We start from the raw sequence: 22,600 nt of genomic DNA, 5'->3' as shown, positions 1-22,600 counted from the left end.
ACCCCTGATCTACATGAAGTTTCTGGATGAGGTCATTCAGAGATATGGGGTGAAGTAACATCAGTAGGCTGGTGATACTCAGTTGTATATCTTTATTTTGGATCACCCAAGTAATGCTGCGAAGGTTCTGTCTTTCTAGCTGGAGGCTTTGGACAATTGGATGGGGAAGAACAGGCTTCAACTCTATCTAGGCTTTTAAGGCCTGCTGGATCTGGTGATTTTCCATCTTTAGTTCTGGATGGAGTTGCACTACTCTGTCAAAATCAGTGCACTGTTTTGAGATCCTCCTGATCTTGCAGCTCCTCCAGCCATAGCCAGGAGACCTTTTATACAGTGTTGATTAGATTGTCCCCAACTCCGCTAGCCTTTCATAAGACCCTTAAGATTTTTTTCTCAAGTGTGGGGGTTGGAGGGGGTTCAGCTTGTCAGTTGAATCTCTTTGTTATTGACTGGTTTGCGTTTGATGGACATTTTTCTTTTGCTTTGTATAATTTATTTATCCTTATTGTATTGATATTTTTATTATGTTAGCTGCCTGACGCTGCTTATATGTGAGAGGGAATGGCCATGTACATCTAGTAAATAAATATATCCATAAATCTCTCCTCCAATAATTTGCTGAACAAACAGAGAGCACCTGCCTAGGAAACCTCTCTTCATCCTAGAAATAGGAGAGACCTCAGCCAATCAATGAAATAGCTCCTTGAATAAGAAAAGAACTCTAGTTTTACAGCTGTCTGAAATGGTTTACTTTGCTATTGTTAAAAATCTGCTACTACATGAAGAATTGGAAAAGATATGCTAAATAAGATACATTTATTCCTTATTTCCTCAGCTGAGAATCAAATTACTTTAAACAATACTTTTAAAAACCTTTTCCTTTCCTCATAATTCAAAAGGGGAAGGATATGTTAAGTTAGGAGTTGGGTTTTATTTATAAATAGAATCTAATATAATGTCATTTTTTCCCCTGAAAATTGCAGTTGGAGAAATGAGTTATTTTATATCACCCAATTCTTTATTTCAAAGAAAATCCCACAGGAATTTGCTTTCTTGTAGATATGTCCAGGAAAACAAAGTAATATTCAATTTCAACGGAATTGCAAAATACTGTATACTATTAAGTATAATGTTTCTTTTTATTACTTAAAGACAACACGCAGAGTATAATTAAATATCATGAATAAGATTTTTAACCTTACGTTAATAAATAGTTGTACCAAAAATAATTAGGTCTTTTTTCTTATACTATTTTGCTTCTTTGTAGAAGCTGTTACATTTTCCCCTACCCATAAGAATAATTCCAATGGAAGTAGATGGAGCTTATCGCTAAATGGAGGATTGATGTAGTAGCTTGAAGGTGTTGCTACAAAATCAAGAAAAAAATAATTCATTAGACAACCCCGAAAGCAAAAAAATATGGAAAGGATAACTTTTGCAGTCATTTTTTTCATTCATAGGTTTAAGCAGCACTTTTTCTGTCACTGTATCAATACTGGATCAGAGTATCAGAAATAACAAAGCACAGCGAAGCAGAATATCATGCTAATGGAAATACTAGACTTAAGTAAAAAGTACCTGATTAAAAGTAGACAAACTAAAAAAACAGAACCTTTTATGCCCACTCAGTTCTACTATTTTGGTGGAGTCTCAGACACCAGTTTTGTGGACCGGGCCTGTAGTGCCTCTGTATTCCCCTTGGCCCCTAACTTAACGTGATTCAGCCCCAAGAACACTACTCAGCTGCTGTCAGATGCTTTAGTGTTGTTTCACAGGAAAGGAACAATTGCCATCTTGTGCTTTGATTGAGGGAGAAGACTATATCAGGCTTACAATGTGCTAAAACAGCCTCCAACAGAACCCAAGGCTGCACTAATGTCATTCCTCCCAGGCTCCCCATTCTCACATTCGTTGTCCGTTATTTCAAGAAGAATTTGAAATCTTCTCTGTGGAAAGTCAGTATTCTGTGCAATAAAAAATAAAATAAAACCTATTTCTGAAAAAGCATCAACGGGATTTTCTCTGAAGTGTTCCAGTGCCTTTTGATTTCTCTTTGTTTTGTTTGCCAACAGTATGTCGGTAAGATTTCTTTGAATAATTGACTTTCACCCATCCACCTTCACTGACTTTGCTTTCTTCCTCTTCTTCTTCTGCTTCAGTTTTCAAGGGCATCCCTGGTATTGATTTGAATTGCTGCGGGCAATGAGTGTGTTTTCTCTCATGCGTCCTTGGCAGATGTTGATATTGATTGAAGGTTGACTGGGAAGATCTAGGATATTTCCCAGCATTTCTCAGTGTCCCTGGAGCAGTTGGGTTTCTTACAAAACGCTTTCCAGCTGCCTCTCCTCCAGGAGAGACGCTGCTATGATAGTTATTTCTGTTTCTGCTTTTGGAGCTGCCCTTTTCAGATGGACTATCCGAAGTTGAAGTCGCACTGGAGCTGCTGCTTTCCTTGGAATTCAGATGTAAAGATGATAAATAGGTTGTTGGCGATGAGCTTCTTGACTGAATGAGTGGAGTAATATGAAAGGTAGTAGGCACTGAAGTCCGCCTCACAGCAGCAGCGTAAGTGTCTTGATTGTGAAGGTAGGGTAAAAAATGGGTTAAGTTGTTGGGACTGTGGGGACGGGAATGTTGGAGAGAAGGACTGCTTGTCACACAGTGCATTTTCAGTGCATTCATCCACTGGCAGTCAATACCTGGAATGAAACAAAAAGGCATTATCAGCTTTAATCCCAAGTAGTCACAAGAGATCTGATAAAATTCTGATATTACTCTGCTGCGGGTAGCTACTGGAGTCACTCCTTTGCTCAGGGGGCCATAATGGGTTGACGCTTCCTTGCAGTCTCCAATGAAGTGTAGTATTTAAAGGCACCAGAGCTAGAAATTGGGAGGTGGTGAGTTCCAATCTCACTTTAGGCATGAAGCTGTCTGGATGCCTTTGAACCAGTCACTCTCCCCCTGACCTAAGAAAAAGGCAGAAGCAAACCACTTCCAAAAATCTTGCCAAGTATATTTGCAGGGGCTTGTCCAGGCAAATTGCTGAAATTCAAGACTGACTGCAAAGCACACACACCCCCACCCCCCCACACCCCCGCAAAAGTATATGAACTCCCTATCTGAAAGTGTATCTTCAGGTGTAATGTTTCTACAGTTGAACTCTGTTCTTCAGATACTGTTATGATGATTTTAATTGCAGAGATTTGCAATGTAACTTTAACCACCTCACTGATTAGACAGATTTTCTGTTAACTACACATACTCCCTAGCATTCCCCCCTCCCCGCCAAACAGCACATCACAGATCTTTAGAGCACTGACATCTTTCATCAGTATCCTTTGGTTCAAAACTGATGATACAGGTGCAATTCAGAAGTACTCCAAGTGGGACACAAGTCATTACAACTTTAATTGCATCTTTGAAACTTACTGGAAATAATAAGACCTAATTAACTGAATGTCTCTTTCTGTATAAATGACAGCCAGAAATATTAAGGTGTTATACACAAGAAGACTATGACTTCTGGGCCTCTGTTAGGCATGAGAGCTGTCTGGGTGAGTTGGGGCCAGTCCCTCCCTCTCAACCCTTCTCACAGGGTTGCTGTTGTGGGGAAAATAGGATGAGGAAGGAATATTAGGCATGTCTCTTTCAATTGTAAAAAATAAAAGTGACATATAAACTTAATAAACATGAAATGTCCCCTGCAAAAGCAGGGTTTTTGTTTCTCTCCTGATGAATGTCAGACTCTTTGAATGAGTGATAGGTGGGACTTAACATAAAAAAGGTTTAAAAAGCACTGCATTAGACTCCGATCGTTTGGTTGCTACAAATATATTAGTTGTATTGATTATGCAATACAGAATGCAAATTCAGGAAATAAAAATATACTATAATCCAATTTAAGATCATGACTAAACCATGGATGGTTAAAGACAAAAGAGAGAGGGGTTTTTAGATGTTAAGTGTGGATGCACAACAGTATCCTCAGCCAGAGATTCTAGAAGAGCAATGTGTAAATTCTGTTTTGTTCAAGTCCTGTTCCAGGCTATGTGCAGCATGACAAGATGCTCAGTTCAAAAGTTGGCTTGGCCTGGCCCATGGGTGGGGGAGGAGTTCTCAGGAATTTTAAGAGGTAAAATGGGTTTCTTAATTATCTACACCAGGGGTCTTCAAACTTGGCCCTTTTATGACTTGTGGACTTCAACTCCCAGAATTCCTCAGCCAGTATGCCTGATCAGTGGTGGGATTCAAATATGTGAACAACCCGTTCTCTGTGTGGATGCCACTTCCGGAAGTCCATTCTGGACCTGGGTAACAAAAAATTAGCTACCGGTTCTGCTGAAGTGGTGGGAACTGGCTGAATCCCACCACTGCCCCTGATCTACACCCTAATGGTTCCTTTAAAAAATTCCCATCTCCTAACGATGAAACAAAGAGACCCCAAATTTTGCTTCCACAGTTTGAGGGTACAAAATGGATGGAGATTTCAGGCCAACCTTTTACGTTCAGAAATGTAGCTTTTCTGATTTAAAGCAGTCATCAATATTAGAGTGACCTAGGCTTTCCTTAAACCTCCCAGTCCCCACCTAGAGGCCATTGAGTTACTTTAGAGATCATTGTTTTCTCAATCTCAGCAACTTCAAGAAATGTGAACTTCAACTCCCAGAATTCCCCAGCCAGCATCTTAAAATTGCTGAGGTTAAGAAATGCTGAGACATTTTCCCTCTTTGCAAGTCTGGCTTTGTGGAACATGACGATTTTTGTTTCTCTGGCATATGCTCTTTCTTAAACCTTGCCTCAGTTGACTTACTGGAATTGGATCTGCTCCGAGGGTTGCCTTCCACATTTGGGAGAGATGTCTGTATTTTCAGCTGTACTGATTTCACTTCATCCTGCTGTTTCACCTGACTCCATTGCACTTCCTGGATGTGTTTGGTAGATTTGGGAGTATGGACATCAGCCTATCCAAGAGAGAAGAACAAGGTCTTCAAAACCCCACAAGAACAAGCCCAATTTGTCCCGAGTTTTAATGTTTGATTCTGAAACAGGTAGTACAGATAGTCCTCGACTTACAATTACAATTGAGCCCAAAATTTCTGTTGTTAAGTGAGACATTTGTTAAGTGAGTTTTGGCCCATTTTACGACTTTTCTTGCCACGGTTATTAAGTGAATCACTGCAGTTGATAAGTTACTAAGACGGTTGTTAAGTGGCTTCCCCATTGACTTTGTTTGCCAAAAGTTCGCAAATGGTGATCACATGATCTTGGGACACAGCAACGGTCATAAGTATGAACCAGTTGCCAAGCATCTGAATTTTGATCACAGGATCATGACGATGCCACAAAGGTCGTAAGTGTGAAAAATGGCCATAAGTCACTTTTTTCAGTGCCGTTGTATTTTTGAATGGTCACTCAACGAACTGTTGTAAGTTGAGGACTACCTGTAATATCACCCCCCCCATCTAGAAAAAAATTGTTTCTTTATGCAAGGAATCCAATAGCAAATTAAAGTTTTTTTCTTTGTGCCTTCCCACCTCAGCAGTGATGGACACTCTTTTAACTATTGAGTTTTAATAGAACCATTTTGTAGTTATGGTGACTCAAGTCAATAGTCTTTTCTGCAAGAGGAAGCAGTCACTAAGGATTTCTGGTTGCTGGGGTCTGCTTGTGGCAAGGTCCTTTAAACTTGCTGCCAGTTTCTAATTCTTGTAAGGAGCAGCAGTCTGAAAGGAGCCCGGGGGTTGATTTTCTAGTTCCCCAAAAGCAGATCTTCTCCACTTCTGAGGCACACAAGGCCAGAATTTCACTGTCAGCCGCTCTCACCACTTGAATCCTTGTGACAGACAGAGCTGAGATTTCAATTATTAGCCTCAGTGTGAAGTATCCCATTGGTCGTTATGAAACACATTTTTTTGTGTAAATATCCAAAACCCTACTCGTACAAAGACTAGTTCCCGTCCTATTATATGTTGCTAAATTGGTTCCATTTTTTATTTTATATTTTCCTTCTTGCCCCTTCCTTTCACCTGTTGTATCTCTAGCCTGCTAATTAGCAATGTGTCAGAAAGATGAGAAAGATGATCCCATCAGCAAGTGTTACCTACCCCAACTGATACTCAGAGGAAAAAGAGAGAGAAGGAACTTTTTAAAATTTACGTGATCAAGTTTTCCAAGCGAGCAGCCTGAGTGTGGTTTATAGCATTCAAATTTATAGGAGATTGGTCATTTAAAGCTAATTACAGACCTTTACAAAAGTGAGCCCTAAAATTTAGAAATGCAGGTTTCTCGTTGTGCAATAATGCTGGCAGAATGACTCGCTTTTATTTTTCTTCAAACACTAACCTCGTAAGTCACTGTGCACTCGACAGTCTGATCTTTTCCTATCCCCACAATCCACTTCTCCATCACAAATGGAGGCTGCAAGAAAAAAAATACATTTACAGGTATCCTTTGCCTTGCTCCTCTTACTTCGGAGGAGCTGTTGTTTTATTTACCTGAAGACTTTTACATGTCTGACCTCTGTTAAAAATATATACATTTAAAAAGTGGAAAATGTCCACAAAGGTTGTGATCTAATCAATCAGGCCCTGGGAATAGCTGGTAAACCCCGCCCCACCTGTGATAACACCATCGTGTGGGCGCTAGTGGCCCCATTTGTGCATACACTGCCATCAGGATCACAAGGGTGTGTGCTGCCCATTTGCCCATGAGTGCGGGCACCAGCACGCTTGCCACAGGGGTGCATAGCCCACTTGGGGATGCGTAGGCACGCTAGCACTGCCGTCGTGTGCGTGCCTGTTTGTGCATCCGTGCGTGGGGCTGTGCATGCTCACATTTCCCTGCTGTTCCCTTTTATTCTGGGCCGCCAAGTTGGAAAGGTTGGGGAACTCTGATCTAATCTACCATTGCTGTTGGGCTATAATTTCAGTATATAAAAGAAATGTTTGAATCTAAATTTGGCCAAGGAGAATCCCCTTCCGATTTCTCATTCTGAAAGGTTATGAATATTCAGAAGGCAATTTCTATTAATTAGTAGAGCTTTGAATGCTTCAAAAATGATTTGGGACAGATGGTTCCAAACATGCCAGAGGACAAGCATATCACCTCTTTAAAACGGCCACGTTTTTAAAAGAAAGAGAAATCAACTCTAGCCACATCCTACAGAAATCCAAAGAAAGATGTAGCTGCTTTAAAGAGATGCTGTACTGATATCCCTGTATGCTCTGAAACACCTCTTGCAATTCATTTTTGAGCTATGTCCCATCCTATTAATTAGGCTGTTGCTCCTGCTTTGGCTTTAGATCATAGATCTTTCTCTCAGACTCCTGCTTGCTCAGCATCACTGCATGAGCCAGAAAAAAACCTCTGAGCAGGATCAGACAGAGCTGGGATGGGGAGCCTTTTAACTCTAGAGGAATGGATAGCCATAAAAGTACCCTGTTGAAGTCAAATGATGCCCAGACCTGAAGCAAGCAATCTATGGGGTCAGAACTTAAAGTCAATAAGAAGATCTTTTTTTCCCACCATCTCTTTTCTCCGCATGACTGGGAGACAGCAAGCTCTAAAGACAATTTTGAATTAATGGCTAGTTGCTCACCCCTAATCCTGGAGACAGTTGTGACAAATACATAGTCACTCTCTCACACACACATTCACACTCCTGAATTTACATGAATGTGCACATACATCCTTGTCTCGAAGCAAAAAAAAAAAAAAAGGTTTCTTAAATTTAGGGCTCATTTTCTGTTCAATCACTCCTTTGCTCAATTCTGCAGATAGTCTAAGTTAAGATAACAGCAATGCATTTATAACAGCATTTATGTAATGATGTTTAAATTGCACCAACAGAATTAACTAGCTCCTCCAAAATTATTTGCCATGAAACGGTTCTGCTGGTTAGCTGTGGAGCTGTTACTGTGCCTTAAGCTGAGGTTGTTCTTCCATAAGACTTTTCCTTTGGCTTTAATATCGCTGACTGACAGATCCCATGATCTCCTTTGAAGGCCAGATCTGACAGGAAGATTGTGACAGGTTTTGAATCCATATATATCTGGTGTCATAAAAGTCATGACACTTTCAGATGTTTCCAGATAATACAAAAGCTTGAGTCAGGTATGACTTGCATGTAAGGCAGCCCGTGCCATTCACGGGGAATCTTTGGATTTTCAGATGCAGCTTTTAGGGGAGACACAGGTAGCTGTAGAGGGGTTGTGAATGAAGAATCAGAAAAAACCCAGTGCATGAATACAGTTTATCTCATCTCTAGATCCCAGCTGGGGTTTATTGGGAAAAAGTATCATAATTAATTGAATAACTAAATATTAATACAGCTACAACCATACCACATTCTTCTTATCTCTTAAACACAAAATATTGGAGTAGAATGTGAAATACCTTCTTAGCTAGCTTCACCAAATTGGTTAATGTATGTGTGCATGTGTTTGTCCCTTGTAATTTGTACACTTTTTTTTCTGGGGCAGTTTTTTAATAAGATATTTTCCTTGTTATTATTTACAGGTAATAACTGGTGGAATGTTTCTTTTTATGTATATTTTATTATTTTTTTACGATAACAATATTTATTATTTAACAAGCAGTACATTGTCTGGGTTTCTGGGTTTAACATTAATAGTAGTACAATTTCCATTCCTATCCTTTATTCCGTTTTTCTAACCATTTGTAAAAAAAATCCCATGTCTGAAAGTATTCTGAATCTTGCTTCCCCTTCATTTTCAGTGTGAGCCTATCCATTTCTGCATAGTCCAAAATTTTCTTAATTATGTCTTCTTCAGATGGTATTTCTTCATTTTTCCAGTATTGAGCAAATATAATTCTCGCTGCTGTTAATATATGTAATATTAAGTATACACATTTCTTATCATAATTTTCTGAAATTATGCCTAAATTATGCCCACCACAGCTCCAACAATGCAACAAAAGTCATGATACACGTCACGTGACATGACAAGTTAGACACCCGTGCTTTAGGGCATCTCCACCAAAGATGATAATACATGCCTGGATTTTGTCTGCGTTTCCAACAATTGCTAGACACATTTTTAAACATTTTTGCTAATCTTGCAGGTGGTAAGTGCCATCTATAGAACATTTTATATAAATTGTCTTTATAAGTAGCTGTCTTCATTATTTTGTAGTTTCTTTCCCATCAGTTCTGTCATTTTTCTAGCTCTACATTGTACCCAAAGTTTTTTGCCCAAATTATCATTGTTTCTTTAATTTTTTCATCTTCCATCTTTAAATTTAACAGAAAGCTGTACAGTTTCTTAATCAATTTGTCATCTGATGACAATAGTATCTTGTCTAACGTTGTCTGGTCTTTGTAAAAGTCATATATTTTTGCATCTTTCTCATATCTCATTTGCATTTGCAGGAGTGGCCACCATGATAGCTCAATGCCCTGTTCTTCCAGTTCTTGTTTGGTTTGTAGTTCCCATCAGTATTCAAAATATCTTTATAAGTCACAAGTTTCTCACAGTTGATTAAGTTTGGGTGTACAGACGCCTCCATTGTCGAAATCCATCCTGGTATTTTCATGTAATTTCTTGATTTTACCTTCTCCCATGTCAAAAGCAGTGCATTTCTTACACAGTGGTTTTGAAAGTATGAATTTTGTTCTTCCCATACTATAGGAAAGCATGCCATTCAAGTTGTAGGTCATGTGCTTCTAGGTATAACAGTCTTTTATTTCTAAGCGTTATCCATTCTTTTAACCATGTTAGTGTCAGGCAGGACATACGTCATGAAACAAGACATGATAAGTCATAAAGCGGAACAGGAGACTTAAATGCATGTATTGCAGGACATAAAAGCAGGACTTAAGTCATAAAACAGGACATGAGTCTTAAATGCGTGTATTAGTTAGAAGGAGAACAAAAGGAAATGAAAGATGTCAAACCACAAGTTCATTTGTCGGTTGCACAAAAGTGTTAAGTTTGAAGCTCTGCTATAGCTAACCACATATGTCTTTATGTCTCATTTGCAGCTAACCACAAGTATGTTACAGGAAGTTTAGACACTGTAGGTAGGAAAATTCACAGTTTAGGCAAGATATGTTAGCTACAGAAAAGGGGGGCTGTATGCTGTAAGGGGGCTGTGATTTGAAGCAAAATCCATGCTATCAGTTACATTTTCGTGTTTTGCTGTTTCTGACGAGAATATATAAACTTGTGTTTTTTTGTATGAAGCTGTTCAGATGTGGCTACAAATATAGTGCTCTGAACCTTTGCGCAAAATAAACCAACTTCTTTTGATTCCGTGGTCTGAGTCCTGTGATTTTCTGCAATAGGTGCGGCTGCTTGATAGTACAAGACCCAGTCTGTTAGGCCAAAGCCTCCTTTTTCTTTTGCTTCTTGTAACATTTTCAGTCTGATTCTAACTTTTTTCCCCTGCCAGATAAATTTCAATATTGATATATTTAATTCATCGAAATTTTTTTTGTCAATTTTTATCGGTATTGTTTGAAATAAAAAGAGTAGTTTTGGTAAAATGTTCATTTTCACCGTCGCTATTCTTCCCAGGATTCATAGTTATAGATTTTTCCATTTTTCCAAGTCTAGTTTTATTTGTTTTAATACTTTTACATAATTATTTTCTTTTATGTTGCACATATTGCTGTTAAATATATCCCCAGGTATTTAACTTTCTTAACTACTTGAAGGTCTGTTTTTACTGATAGTTGGTTTTTTTGTTTATCTCTGAGGTTTTTAGCTATACCTTTACTCTTTTCTCTATTAATTTTCAGTCCTGCTACTTCTCCAAATTCTTCAATCTTTGTTAATAATTTAGGACTTGTCTCTAACGCAAGGATGTCAAACTCGAAATGTCATATGATATGTCGCGACCTATTGTGACTTTTTTGTCATTGCCAGCAATGGGGTGGGCGTGGTTTCACTATGATGCATCCGGCCCATGGGCCAGCAGTTTGACACCCTTGCTCTAACGGATCCTCCAATATAAATACCAGATCATCTGCGAATGCTTGCTTTTCATCTTTTATCTCTATTATTTTGATTTCTGGATCCTGTCTAACATTCCTGTTCAACACTTTCAAAATTAAGATAAATAATAGTGGGAATAATGGACATCCTTGTCTTGTGCCTTTTTTGATATTGAAACTCTCCATGCAATCTCCATTCACAATTATTTTAGCTGTTTGTCTATAATTTGTTTGAATTATATTCATAAAATTTTTGATAATTTGTTTGAATTATATTCATAAATTTTTCTCTAAAGTCCATATGGTTTAGTTGTTGAACCATAAATTGCCAATTGACATTATCAAAGGCTTTCTGTGCATCTAAAAATATCAAAGCCATTTGTTTCCCTGGGTGCATTTCTTAAATTGTTCTTTATTTGTCTCTTTGGTAAAAGTCCATTTTGATCTGAATGTATAAATTCAATCAAAAATCTCTTTAGTCTTTCTATTATTGAAGCAAAGATTTTATAATCTACATTTAGTAGAGATAGTGGTCTGTACAGTGGTGGAATTCAAATATGTGAACAATCAGTTGTCTGTGTGGATGCTGCTTCCAGAAGTCCATTCTGGGCCTGGGCAACAAAAAAATTAGCTACCGGTTCTGCTGAAGTGGTGCAAACTGGCTGGGTCTGTAGTTCTTTATCAGGGTCAAGTCTGTATCTTCTTTGGATATTACCATAATATTGGCAACTATCCATGTATTTGGTAATTTGGCTTTTAGTAATACCTCATTGCACACTTCTTGCATTGGTAAAATTAATATATCTTTGTAAACATTTGTAAAATTCTGCTGGTAGCCCATCTGGGCCTGGTGTCTTATCATTGTTTTATCTTTTTATAGCTTCTGTCAACTCCATCACTGTTATTTTCCCATTTAGCATATTTTTGAAATTCTCTGAGATTTTTGGTAACTTAGCATTTTCTAAATATTGCCTTATTTTTCCCTGAGGAATTTCTTCTGTATTATGAAGTGTTTCATAAAATTCTTTAATTATTTTTATTGCATCATTTTGATATCACCTCTCACATCTTGTAGTTTGTTTATTGATTTCTTCTCTCTTTCTTTTTTCAGTTTATAAGCCAACCATCTCCCTGCTTATTGGCATTTTCAAAAAAGTGTTGTTTCGCTGTTTTAATTTGTTAAGCCATTTCTTCAGCTTCTATTAGATTTAATTTGTGTTTTATTATCTCCATTTGTTTTTTAAGAGTTTTTTTTGTGGGTCTCTTTGTAGTTCTAATTCTAGTTTTTGTAAGTTCTTCTTTATGTTTAATTTGTTGTTTGTCTTTCATCTTTTTTGCCATATAGGTTATGGCTACTCCTCTAAAATATGCTTTACCTGTATCCCAGACATTTTGGAGTGATGTATCTTCTTTCTTATTTTCTTTGAAGAAAAATTCCAATTCCTTTACAGCTTTTTGTATAAATTCTTTCTCTTTCAATAAGAATTGGTTTACGGTCCATCATGCTTTTTTCTTTGTTCATCTCCAGGTCATCTTTATCGGATTATGGTCCGCCCATACATTAGTTTCTATCTCGATTTCTTGTATATCCCTTCTTAATTCAGGGATATCCATATCATATCAATTCTAGATCATGATTTGTGGCTGTTTGAATAAAATGTGTATTGGGATTTCTCTCCACGTATCCTGTATACAAATTTCTTCTGCAATTCTGAAGAAAGCCTTAGGCTTAGGTCTTAGCTTTAGGCAAATAACTGAATAACTAAATAATTAAATACTACTCCAGCTGCAACCATACCACATTCTTCTTACCTCTTAAACACAAAATATTGGAATAGAATGTGAAACACCTTCTTAGCTAGCTTCATCAAATTGGTTACTGTGTATGTGTTTGTCCCTTGTAATTTGTACCCTTTTTTTCTGGGGCAATTTTTTAATAAGATATTTTCCCTTGTTATTATTTACAGCTGGCGGAATGTTTCTGAAGCCACAGTTTCCTTCAGTAACTAGAATTTTAATCTGAGTCACAAGGTAGTAAAAGCTTGTGATTATTTGTGATTATTTAAAGGGACATTTAGCATTAACATTATCTAACTTTATTTTTAAAAAGCTTCAAACTTTTTATAATGTTATTCATGTCAAAATTATGGCTGTGGCTGTCTTTATTAAAGCTGAATGATTTTAATTTTTAAAAATAAATAAATTGTCCCATCAGGCCACAAATGGAGAATTAATTTCTTCAATCCCGTCAACCATCACCAGGGAATACATAGCCAAATTCCACCCTCCTACTCCACAGGCTTGGCAGACATGTACCTCTGTGGTCACCAGCTTCTAGAACATCCCTGCAGTGACAAAATTCAGCTACTTTTCTTTTAGAGACTACCTTGATTAGTCACCATTCCCAAATATGACAGTAATAAATGATATTTCTTTTTCTGACCAGTGAGTGCATTTATGACCAAATTTCATGCACCTGACAACAAAAGTTCTCAGTGTGAAACTGATTAAGGTCTAGTCAGGCAGCAGCACCAGCTGGCCAGAGGGTTCTAATGCACTAATTAAGGTCACAGAGCTGAGCTTGTAGTTACCACTTTTTAGGGATATACAGCGCTGCAGAGAAAAGCAACTCGGGAAGAGATAGCTTGTTCGAGCAATCTCTCAGCTCTGTGAGGGGGCAACAAAAGGGGAAAAAATTGGCTGGATGCCAGACACTGTGCAAGAGAACTTTATAAGATAGCATCAACCAGTGATTTTCACAGCCTCTCTCTCTCTCTCTCTCTCTCTCTCTCTCTCTCACACACACACACACACACACGTATTCATTTATTGACCATTTCATTTAATGACCAAGTTATTGGAACAGAATGCGGTTGCTAAACAAGGAGAGTGTTAGCAACTGTTGGGATCACACAGTAGAGTGACATCCAGTCTGTGCAAATTAATCTAATTCACAACAGGAACATCTATCGCTGGTCTCAGATTCGTGGCCCTCCAAGTCATTTTCAATGGTTTGCAGTAAGATTTTTGTCACTGAGGACCAAGGACAAGGCACTAAACATCACATAGGTGTACATTAAAATGTGTCAACTGATCAGTCTCAGATTTGAGATTAAAATTGCTTCATAAAACATTGTATTTTCAGTGTATTGAACTCCCTGAAGAATGTACTTCAAAGGATGAGCTCCAGATTTTCTTTGTTGGAAATACAAAAAATAAAATAAAATGAGAATGCATTGACCCATATGATATGATCCTGTTGTCATTTGATACTTTTTTAGACTGGGATTTTAATGTATATAACTAGATTGATGAGGAAATGTGCAAATATTAAATATGTTTATATGATACTGAATTATATACCAAAACTTGAAAATCTGTTTATTAGGACATATGGCTGCATCAGGCCTAAGGAGACAGCTAACAAAATTATACTGAGAAATTGGGGAAATGATGTTATTCCAGATGTTAAGGAATTGCTTTTGAAAATGTATAATTTATCCATCTTGGAAAAGGCATCAAAGGATGAAGCAATATGTATTACTTTGGCAGAGATTTTATATTTTACACTACATTTTCATTTGTTTACATTATACTATTGATTACTAAAGAAATGATAATTGATCAGCTTAATATATAAGGTAAATTTTTAATTTTTATTTCTATTTTGGGGGTTGGGTTTTTCTCCTTTTTTCTTTTTCTGCTCTTTTTTTTTAAACCATTTAAGCAGTGTTCCATTTAATTGTGTTTCTTAACTTAGTTTGGTGTTTATAGTTTAGATTTTGTATTTCTTCTAAGTCTAAACAGATACTGTGTTTCCCCGAAAATAAGACCAGGTCATTTTGGGGGGGTTTTTTGCCTCCAAAAGAGGCACCAGGTTTTATGGGGGGGGTCTTTTATTCTCAACTCTGGCATCGCCAGCCCCACCCAGCCAGTACACTTCTTCTGGGGCCGAAAGAGCAGCTTCATTCTGGCCTGCATTTTGCAGTCAGGCCTTTCTGGAAGGCCTCTGCAACTGTGTACTGAGCTATGGATTGAATCCATAGCTCAGTCCTCGGCTGCAAAGGCCTTATAGAACCGAGCTTTGGATTGAATCCATAGCTCGGTTCTTGGCTGCAGAGGCTTTCTGGAAAGGCCTGGCTGCAGAAACCGCTGCAGAAGAAGTGGGCCAGCGAGGAGAGACCTGGCTGCAAGGTAAATGGGTGCAGGGCGCATGGGGCAGAGCCACACACACACACACCCTAGCTTGATTTTTAGGTGTGTGCCTCTCCCGAAAACTAGAACTTATTTTGGGGTAGGGCTTATATTAGGTCCACCCTCAAAAATCAAGCTACGGCTTATTTTTGGGGTAGGTTTTACTTTCGGGGAAACACAGTAATAGTCCAGGGGAAATACTCCTGGAGGTAGGGCAACCTACAAGCAGAAAGAGCAACTTTATCCCCCCAATTCAGTGAGTATGTCAGCAAGCTCAGGGCCTGGTCAGAGACGATGGGCCTGGAAGCTCAGAAGAAATTTCAAACAATGGCTAATTTGTTTCAAGACTCTCAGGAGATGCAATGATAGGGCTGAATGAGGAAACAAGGGCTATGGATAAAGAGAGTCTGCTGCTCTGATATTTTAATACTTTTGGTGGACCCAAAGACCAGTGCTTTTTTTCTAAAAAAAAAAAAAAAAGGTGCCGGAACTCACACACGTCATACAACCTGCTTTGCCTATCCTACAAGATTCCATCCCAAAAAGGTGCCGGAACTCAGTTCTGGGCGTTCTGTGAGAAAAAAAGCCCTGCCAAAGACAATCATGAAAACATCACCATAACTACAAACTTACCTTTGTCATTTTTAAAATCTCGACATCAGGTAGATTAGTGTTAAATGTCACATCTTTTATATAAGTTATTGCAATTTCGTCCCCGTCCATCTCCATATACATTTTCCATTTGCAATCCTAGTTTTGGAAAGAAAATACAAAATATTAAATTACAATGGGTTCTGCTATGAATAGAAAGCTTCTCCTTTCTTTCCAGCCATCACCTCCATATTAGTAATTACATATGTTTTTATGCCCCTTTATGGATTACTGCCTTGTCGTGGCGAAGGGGCTTGCATAACTCAATGAAGCTATAAGCTATGCCGTGCAGGGCCACCCAAGATGGACAGGTTATAGCAGAGAGTTCTGACAAAATGTGATCCACTGGAGAAGGAAATGGCAAACCACTCCAGTATCTTTGCCATGAAAACCCCATGGACAGTACTAAAAGGAAAAAAGATATGACGCTGGAAGGTGAGCCCCTCAGGTTGGAAGGTGTCCAGTATGCTACTGGGGAAGAGCAGAGGGCTAGTACTAGTATCGCCAGAAAGAATGAAGCGACTGGGCCAAAGCCGAAAGGACGCTCAGCTGTGGATATATCTCGTGGTGAAAGGAAAGTCCGATGCTGTAAAGATTTTTTCTCCATAGGAACCTGGAATGTAAGATCTGTGAATCAAGGCAAGCTAGATGTAGTCAAAAAAGAGATGACAAGACTGAACATCGACATCTTAGGAATCAGCGAACTAAAATGGACAGGAATGGGTGAATTTAACTCAGATGACCATCAGGTATACTACTGTGGGCAAGAATCCCTCAGAAGAAATGGAGTAGCCTTCATAATCAATAAAAGAATAGGAAAAGCAATACTGGGATACAATCCCCAAAATTACAGAATGATCTCAATTCGAATCCAAGGCAAACCATTCAATACCACAGTAGTCCAAATCTATGCCCCAACCACTGGTGCTGAAGAGGATGAAATTAACTGGTTCTATGAAGCCCTACAGCACCTTATAGAATTAACACCAAAAAATGATGTCCTTATCATCATGGGGGATTGGAATGCTAAGGTAGGAAGCCAAAAGATAACCGGAATAATAGGCAAGTTTGGCCTTGGAGTACAAAATGAAGCAGGGCACAGGCTAATAGAATTTTGTCAAGAGAATACGATGGTCATAACAAACACTCTTTTCCAACAACCCAAGAGACGGCTCTACACATGGACATCACCAGACGGTCAACATAGAAATCAGATTGACTATGTGCTCTGCAGCCAAAGATGGAGAAGCTCTATACAGTCAGTAAAAACAAGACCAGGAGCTGACTGTGGCTCAGATCATGAGCTTCTCGTTGCAAAATTTAGGCTTAAATTGAAAAAAGTAGAGAAAAGCACTAGGCCACTCAGGTATGAACTAAATCATATTCCTGATGAATATACAGTAGAGGTGACAAATAGATTTAAGGAACTGGATCTGATAGACAGAGTGCCTGAAGAACTATGGATGGAAGTTCACAACATTGTACAAGAGGTAGCAACTAAAACCATCCCAAAGAAAAAGAAATGCAAGAAAGCAAAATGGCTGTCTGAGGAAGCTTTGCAAATAGCTGAGGAAAGAAGGGAAGCGAAAGGCAAAGGAGAAAGAGAAAGATACACCCAATTGAATGCAGAATTCCAGAGAATAGCTAGAAGAGATAAGAATGCCTTCTTAAATGAACAGTGCAAAGAAATAGAAGAAAACAACAGAATAGGGAGGACCAGAGATCTCTTCAAGAAAATTGGAGATATGAAGGGAACGTTTCATGCAAAGATGGGCATGATAAAGGACCAAAATGGCAGAGACCTAACAGAGGCAGAAGAGATTAAGAAGAGATGGCAAAACTACACAGAAGAACTATACAAGAATGAGCTTAACATCCCAGATAACCACAGTGAGATAGTCATTGACCTCGAATCAGACATCCTAGAATGTGAAGTGAAATGGGCCTTAGAAAATGTGAGCAACAACAAAGCTAATGGAGGTGACAGTATTCCAGCTGAGCTATTCAAAATCTTAAAAGACGATGCAGTAAAAGTGCTACACTCAGTTTGCCAGCAAATTTGGAAAACTCAACAGTGACCACAGGATTGGAAAAGGTCAGTTTACATTCCAATTCCAAAGAAAGGCAATGCCAAAGAATGTTCAAACTATCGCACCATTGCACTCATTTCACATGCTAGTAAAGTTATGCTTAAAATCCTACAAGCTAGACTCCAGCAGTATGTGGATCGAGAACTACCAGAAGTACAGGCAGGATTTCGAAGAGGCAGAGGAACTAGAGATCAAATTGCCAACATACGCTGGATCATGGAGAAAGCTAGGGAGTTCCAGAAAAACATCTACTTCTGCTTCATTGACTATGCAAAAGCCTTTGATTGTGTGGATCACAACAAATTGTGGCAAGTTCTTAAAGAGATGGGAGTACCAGACCATCTCATTTGTCTCTTGAGAAACCTATATGCGGGTCAAGAAGCAACAGTGAGAACCGAACACGGAACCACTGATTGGTTCAAAATTGGAAAAGGAGTCCGGCAAGGCTGTATACTGTCGCCCTGCCTATTTAACTTATATGCAGAGCACATCATGAGAAAGGCAGGGCTAGATGAATCAAAAGTTGGAATTAAGATTGCCGGGAGAAATATCAACAACCTAAGATATGCAGATGATACCACTCTAATGGCAGAAAGTGAAGAGGAACTAAAGAGCCTCTTGATGCGGGTGAAGAAGGAGAGTGCAAAAGTTGGCTTGAAACTCAACATTAAGAAAACCAAAATCATGGCATCCGGCCCTCTCAATTCCTGGCAAATAGATGGGGAAGAAATGGAGGTAGTGACAGATTTTATTTTTCTGGGCTCCAAGATCACCTCAGATGGGGACTGCAGCCAAGAAATTAAAAGACGCTTGCTCCTGGGGAGGAAAGCTATGGCAAATCTAGACAGCATTCTAAAAAGCAGAGACATCACCCTGCCAACAAAAGTGCGTATAGTCCAGGCCATGGTTTTCCCAGTTGCAATGTATGGCTGTGAAAGTTGGACCATAAGAAAGGCTGAGCGCAAAAGAATTGAGGCCTTTGAACTATGGTGCTGGAGAAGACTCCTGCGAGTCCCTTGGACTGCAAGGCGTTCAAACCGGTCAGTCCTAGAAGAGATCAACCCCGACTGCTCTTTAGAAGGCCAGATCCTGAAGTTGAAACTCAAGTACTTTGGCCACCTAATGAGAAGGAAGGACTCACTGGAAAAGGGCCTAATGCTGAGAAAGATTGAGGGCAATAGAAGAATGGGACGACAGAGAATGAGATGGCTGGATGGAGTCACTGAAGCAGTAAGTGTGAACTTAAATGGACTCCAGAAGATGGTAGAGGACAGGAAGATCTGGAGGAACATTGTCCATGGGGTCGCGATGGGTTGGACACGACTTCACAATTAACAACAACATGTTTTTATGAATAAATATATATAGAACTGAACTTTGATGATGAAACAATAAAAAGTAGCCTGAAAAGCAAAAGTTATTTGAGTTTCTGTCACATGAGAAAAGCCTTAAGAATGGTAATAATAATAATAATAATAATAATAATAATAATAATAATAATAATAATAATCCCCCAGTGAGGCACTACCTTGACGTGGTTGTGGGGCTTGTGTACTCTGAGGAAGATGAGAGCTATGCCAGAGGTTCAACCATACTGGACAGGTCTCATCAGAGGAGTCAGACAAAGAGTGTCTCTCCCATAAAAATATGGTGAGACGTAAATTGCAGAATGCCATACCGGCTCGGACGTCGCCCGGGTTAACAAGGTCCGCGCTAGATATTGGAGTTCCTGGATATCTGGTGAAAAATGGGTTACAGGACTCAGGACTGTTGGCTGAGCAACCAGGGCCAGCAGCTGCAGAACTACTGGAAGAAAAGGTGTTTACCCGTCGCAGATACACAGTGATGGAAAACAAAGAAATAATGATCTGTTACTACAGATCAAGTCCAACAAGACGAGGATATCTAAAACGAATGCACCAATTCTGGAAAGAACAACATCCAGAATCAGAAATAACAGAACAGAGACTAGCAGATCAACGCCGATTTATAACACGAAATAAAGTATTCACAGAAACAGAATTGGACGAACTGCAAAGGTTTACCCAGGGCAAAGAAATCAAAGCCTTACAAGAAGTAATTCAGAATGTAGAGGCAAACCAGGGGGAGTTGGCAGTGAAAGAATCCAGTAGAGATATACAACTGTTCTCATTTGGAAACCAGGCACCTCTTCCTCAGGAAGAACAAAACCCTCTAACTAAAGAAATAAAAGAATTGAAACAAAGAATAACTGAGCATCTAGAACAGCACAAAAACAACAGAATAAGGCTACCTGCATTGAAGCTTGTTCCAAAGAAACAGCTAGCACAAGCATTAAAAGATGCAAATACTGCAATATCAAGTATAAGCACCAATTCACTGCAAGAAACAAACCAACTAATGTACAGCACAGCTGCAGTTATAACAGAATACCTGGGATGCAAAATCAACAAAAAAGAAAAACAAACAAACAGTGCACCACAAAAATGGAAGGTTAGACTAGAAAATAAGATCAGCAAGTTAAGATCACATGCAAGCAAGCTAGAACAGATGAAAGAAAAGAAGCTGAAGAACAAGAAGACCAAAGAATACCTAATCAAGAAATACCACTTAGAAACAAGGAAGATCAAGGAAGCACTGGAAATAATAAAGCAACAAATAACAGCTATAGCCAGGAAAATCAGTAGATATGAAGCTCGAATTGCAAACTATAGGCAGAACCTCCAATTTCAATCCAATCAGAAACGTTTCTACCAATCATCAATGGAGAAACTGCAAGGAATCAGTCAGTACCTGACAAGGAAGAAACAGTGCAGTTCTGGAAGCAGATATGGGATAACCCAAAGAAATACAACAAGGATGCGGCTTGGTTAAAAGAGGTGGATGCAAATAAAACAGAAGTTGAAATGAAAGAACTAGTAATAACAACAAAAATGGTAGAAAAAAGAGCAAAGAAAATCAAAAATTGGTCAGCACCAGGTGAAGATGAACTGCATGGGTTTTGGTTGAAACATCTAACTGTTATACACCCACTCATTGCCAAGCAGTTCAACAATATACTACAAGGAGGAGAAATTGAAAAGTGGCTAACAACTGGAAAAACCTACCTAATAATGAAAAATCCAGCAAGAGGGGCAACACCAGGTAACTACAGGCCAATTACCTGCTTACCAACAACTTTCAAATTACTAACTGGTGTGGTAGCTGATGCAGTACAACAGCATCTAGTTGAAAACAATCTCTTTCCACCTGAGCAGAAAGAAAACCGCCCCAATAGCAGAGGAACAAAAGATCAACTCCTAATAGACAAAATGATCTTGGAAAACTGCAAGAGAAGGAAGACCAACCTGAATGTGGCATGGATTGACTACAAAAAGGCATTTGACTCTCTGCCACATGATGGATAATCAAAGTGCCTAGAAATAACAGGAGTCAGTAGAAACATCAGAAAATTTGTGCAAAGATCGATGGCACAATGGAAGACACAGTTGCAGATCAATGGTGAGAGGCTGGGAGAGGTTAATATCAAGAGAGGAATATTTCAAGGAGATTCATTATCACCATTACTATTTGTTATTGCACTGTTTCCTCTGTCAACAATACTGAATAACTCAGGACATGGTTATCAAACATCAAAAACATCTGCTAGACTATCCCACCTCCTTTACATGGATGATCTGAAGCTGTATGGAAAAACATCATCTGAAATAGAATCGCTGCTCAACACTGTCCGTATATATAGCCAAGATATTGTATTGGAGTTTGGCTTGGACAAATGTGCCACACTTACTATCAAACAAGGAAAAATAGTGAAAACTGAAGGAATCAAGATGCCCCACGAAAATAACATTAAGAGTCTGGATGAGGAAGAGTACTACAAATACTTGGGTATCCTTCAAGCTGACAACATCAAGCACACTGAAGTCAAGAAAAAGATTAGAGGTGAATACATCAAGAGAGTGAGAAGATCTTAAAATCCAAACTCAATGGAGGAAATACCATAAAGGCAATCAACACCTGGGCAATCCCAGTCATTAGGTACACAGCTGGAATAGTGGACTGGACTCAAGCAGAACTAAAAGCAATGGATAGGAAGACCAGAAAAATAATGACAATGAATCATACCCTTCATCCACGCAATGACATTGATAGACTTTATCTACCAAGGCAAATAGGTGGGCGTGGAATGCTACAAGTACATCAGATGGTTGAAAAAGAAAAAATGGCTTTGGAAGAATATCTGAAGAACAATGATGAAGATGCACTGAAATTAGTATATCAGGAAGGCTTACTAACTACTGGAGAGACCAAAATGGCCTACAAGAAAGACCAAATGAAGAACAGAATAGAGGCATGGGAAGACAAAGCACTACATGGCCAATACATTAAAAAAATAGCGGGGAAAGCAGATAATAACAAGACCTGGCAATGGCTAAGAGCAGGAAAATTGAAGAAAGAGACCGAGGGACTAATTCTGGCTGCACAAGACCAAGCCTTAAGGACAAATGCATACAAAGTCAAAATTGAGAAGACAGCAACAGACAGTAAGTGCCCCCTATGCAAAGAAGCTGAAGAAACAGTGGACCACTTGGTAAGCTGTTGCAAGAAGATTGCACAGACTGATTACAAGCAGCGGCATGACAAAGTAGCAACAATGGTGCATTGGAAGATCTGCAAAAAATATCATTTGCCTGTAAGCAAAAAACTGGTGGGATCATAAAATAGAGAA

General features: G+C 38.9%; 1 protein-coding gene across 1 annotated transcript; it reads right to left on the bottom strand.

The window, feature by feature from the left end:
• Positions 1-53: 53 nt before the first annotated feature.
• LOC120318940 (mitogen-activated protein kinase kinase kinase 20-like) lies at positions 54-16,111 on the bottom strand. Its single transcript, XM_039367127.1, has 4 exons — positions 15,785-16,111; positions 6,343-6,417; positions 4,811-4,961; positions 54-2,699 (listed from the first exon to the last, which is right to left on the bottom strand). The coding sequence occupies exons 1-4, from the start codon at positions 15,884-15,886 to the stop codon at positions 2,008-2,010; spliced, it is 1,020 nt and encodes a 339-aa protein (XP_039223061.1). The 5' UTR covers positions 15,887-16,111; the 3' UTR covers positions 54-2,007.
• Between the last annotated feature and the right edge of the window lie 6,489 nt (positions 16,112-22,600).

Source organism: Crotalus tigris, unplaced genomic scaffold (genome assembly GCF_016545835.1).
Source record: "Crotalus tigris isolate CLP2741 ecotype Arizona unplaced genomic scaffold, ASM1654583v1 scf7180000020587.70762, whole genome shotgun sequence".
Lineage (NCBI taxonomy): Eukaryota > Metazoa > Chordata > Lepidosauria > Squamata > Viperidae > Crotalus > Crotalus tigris.
This window is presented reverse-complemented; position numbering and strand designations above follow the sequence as displayed.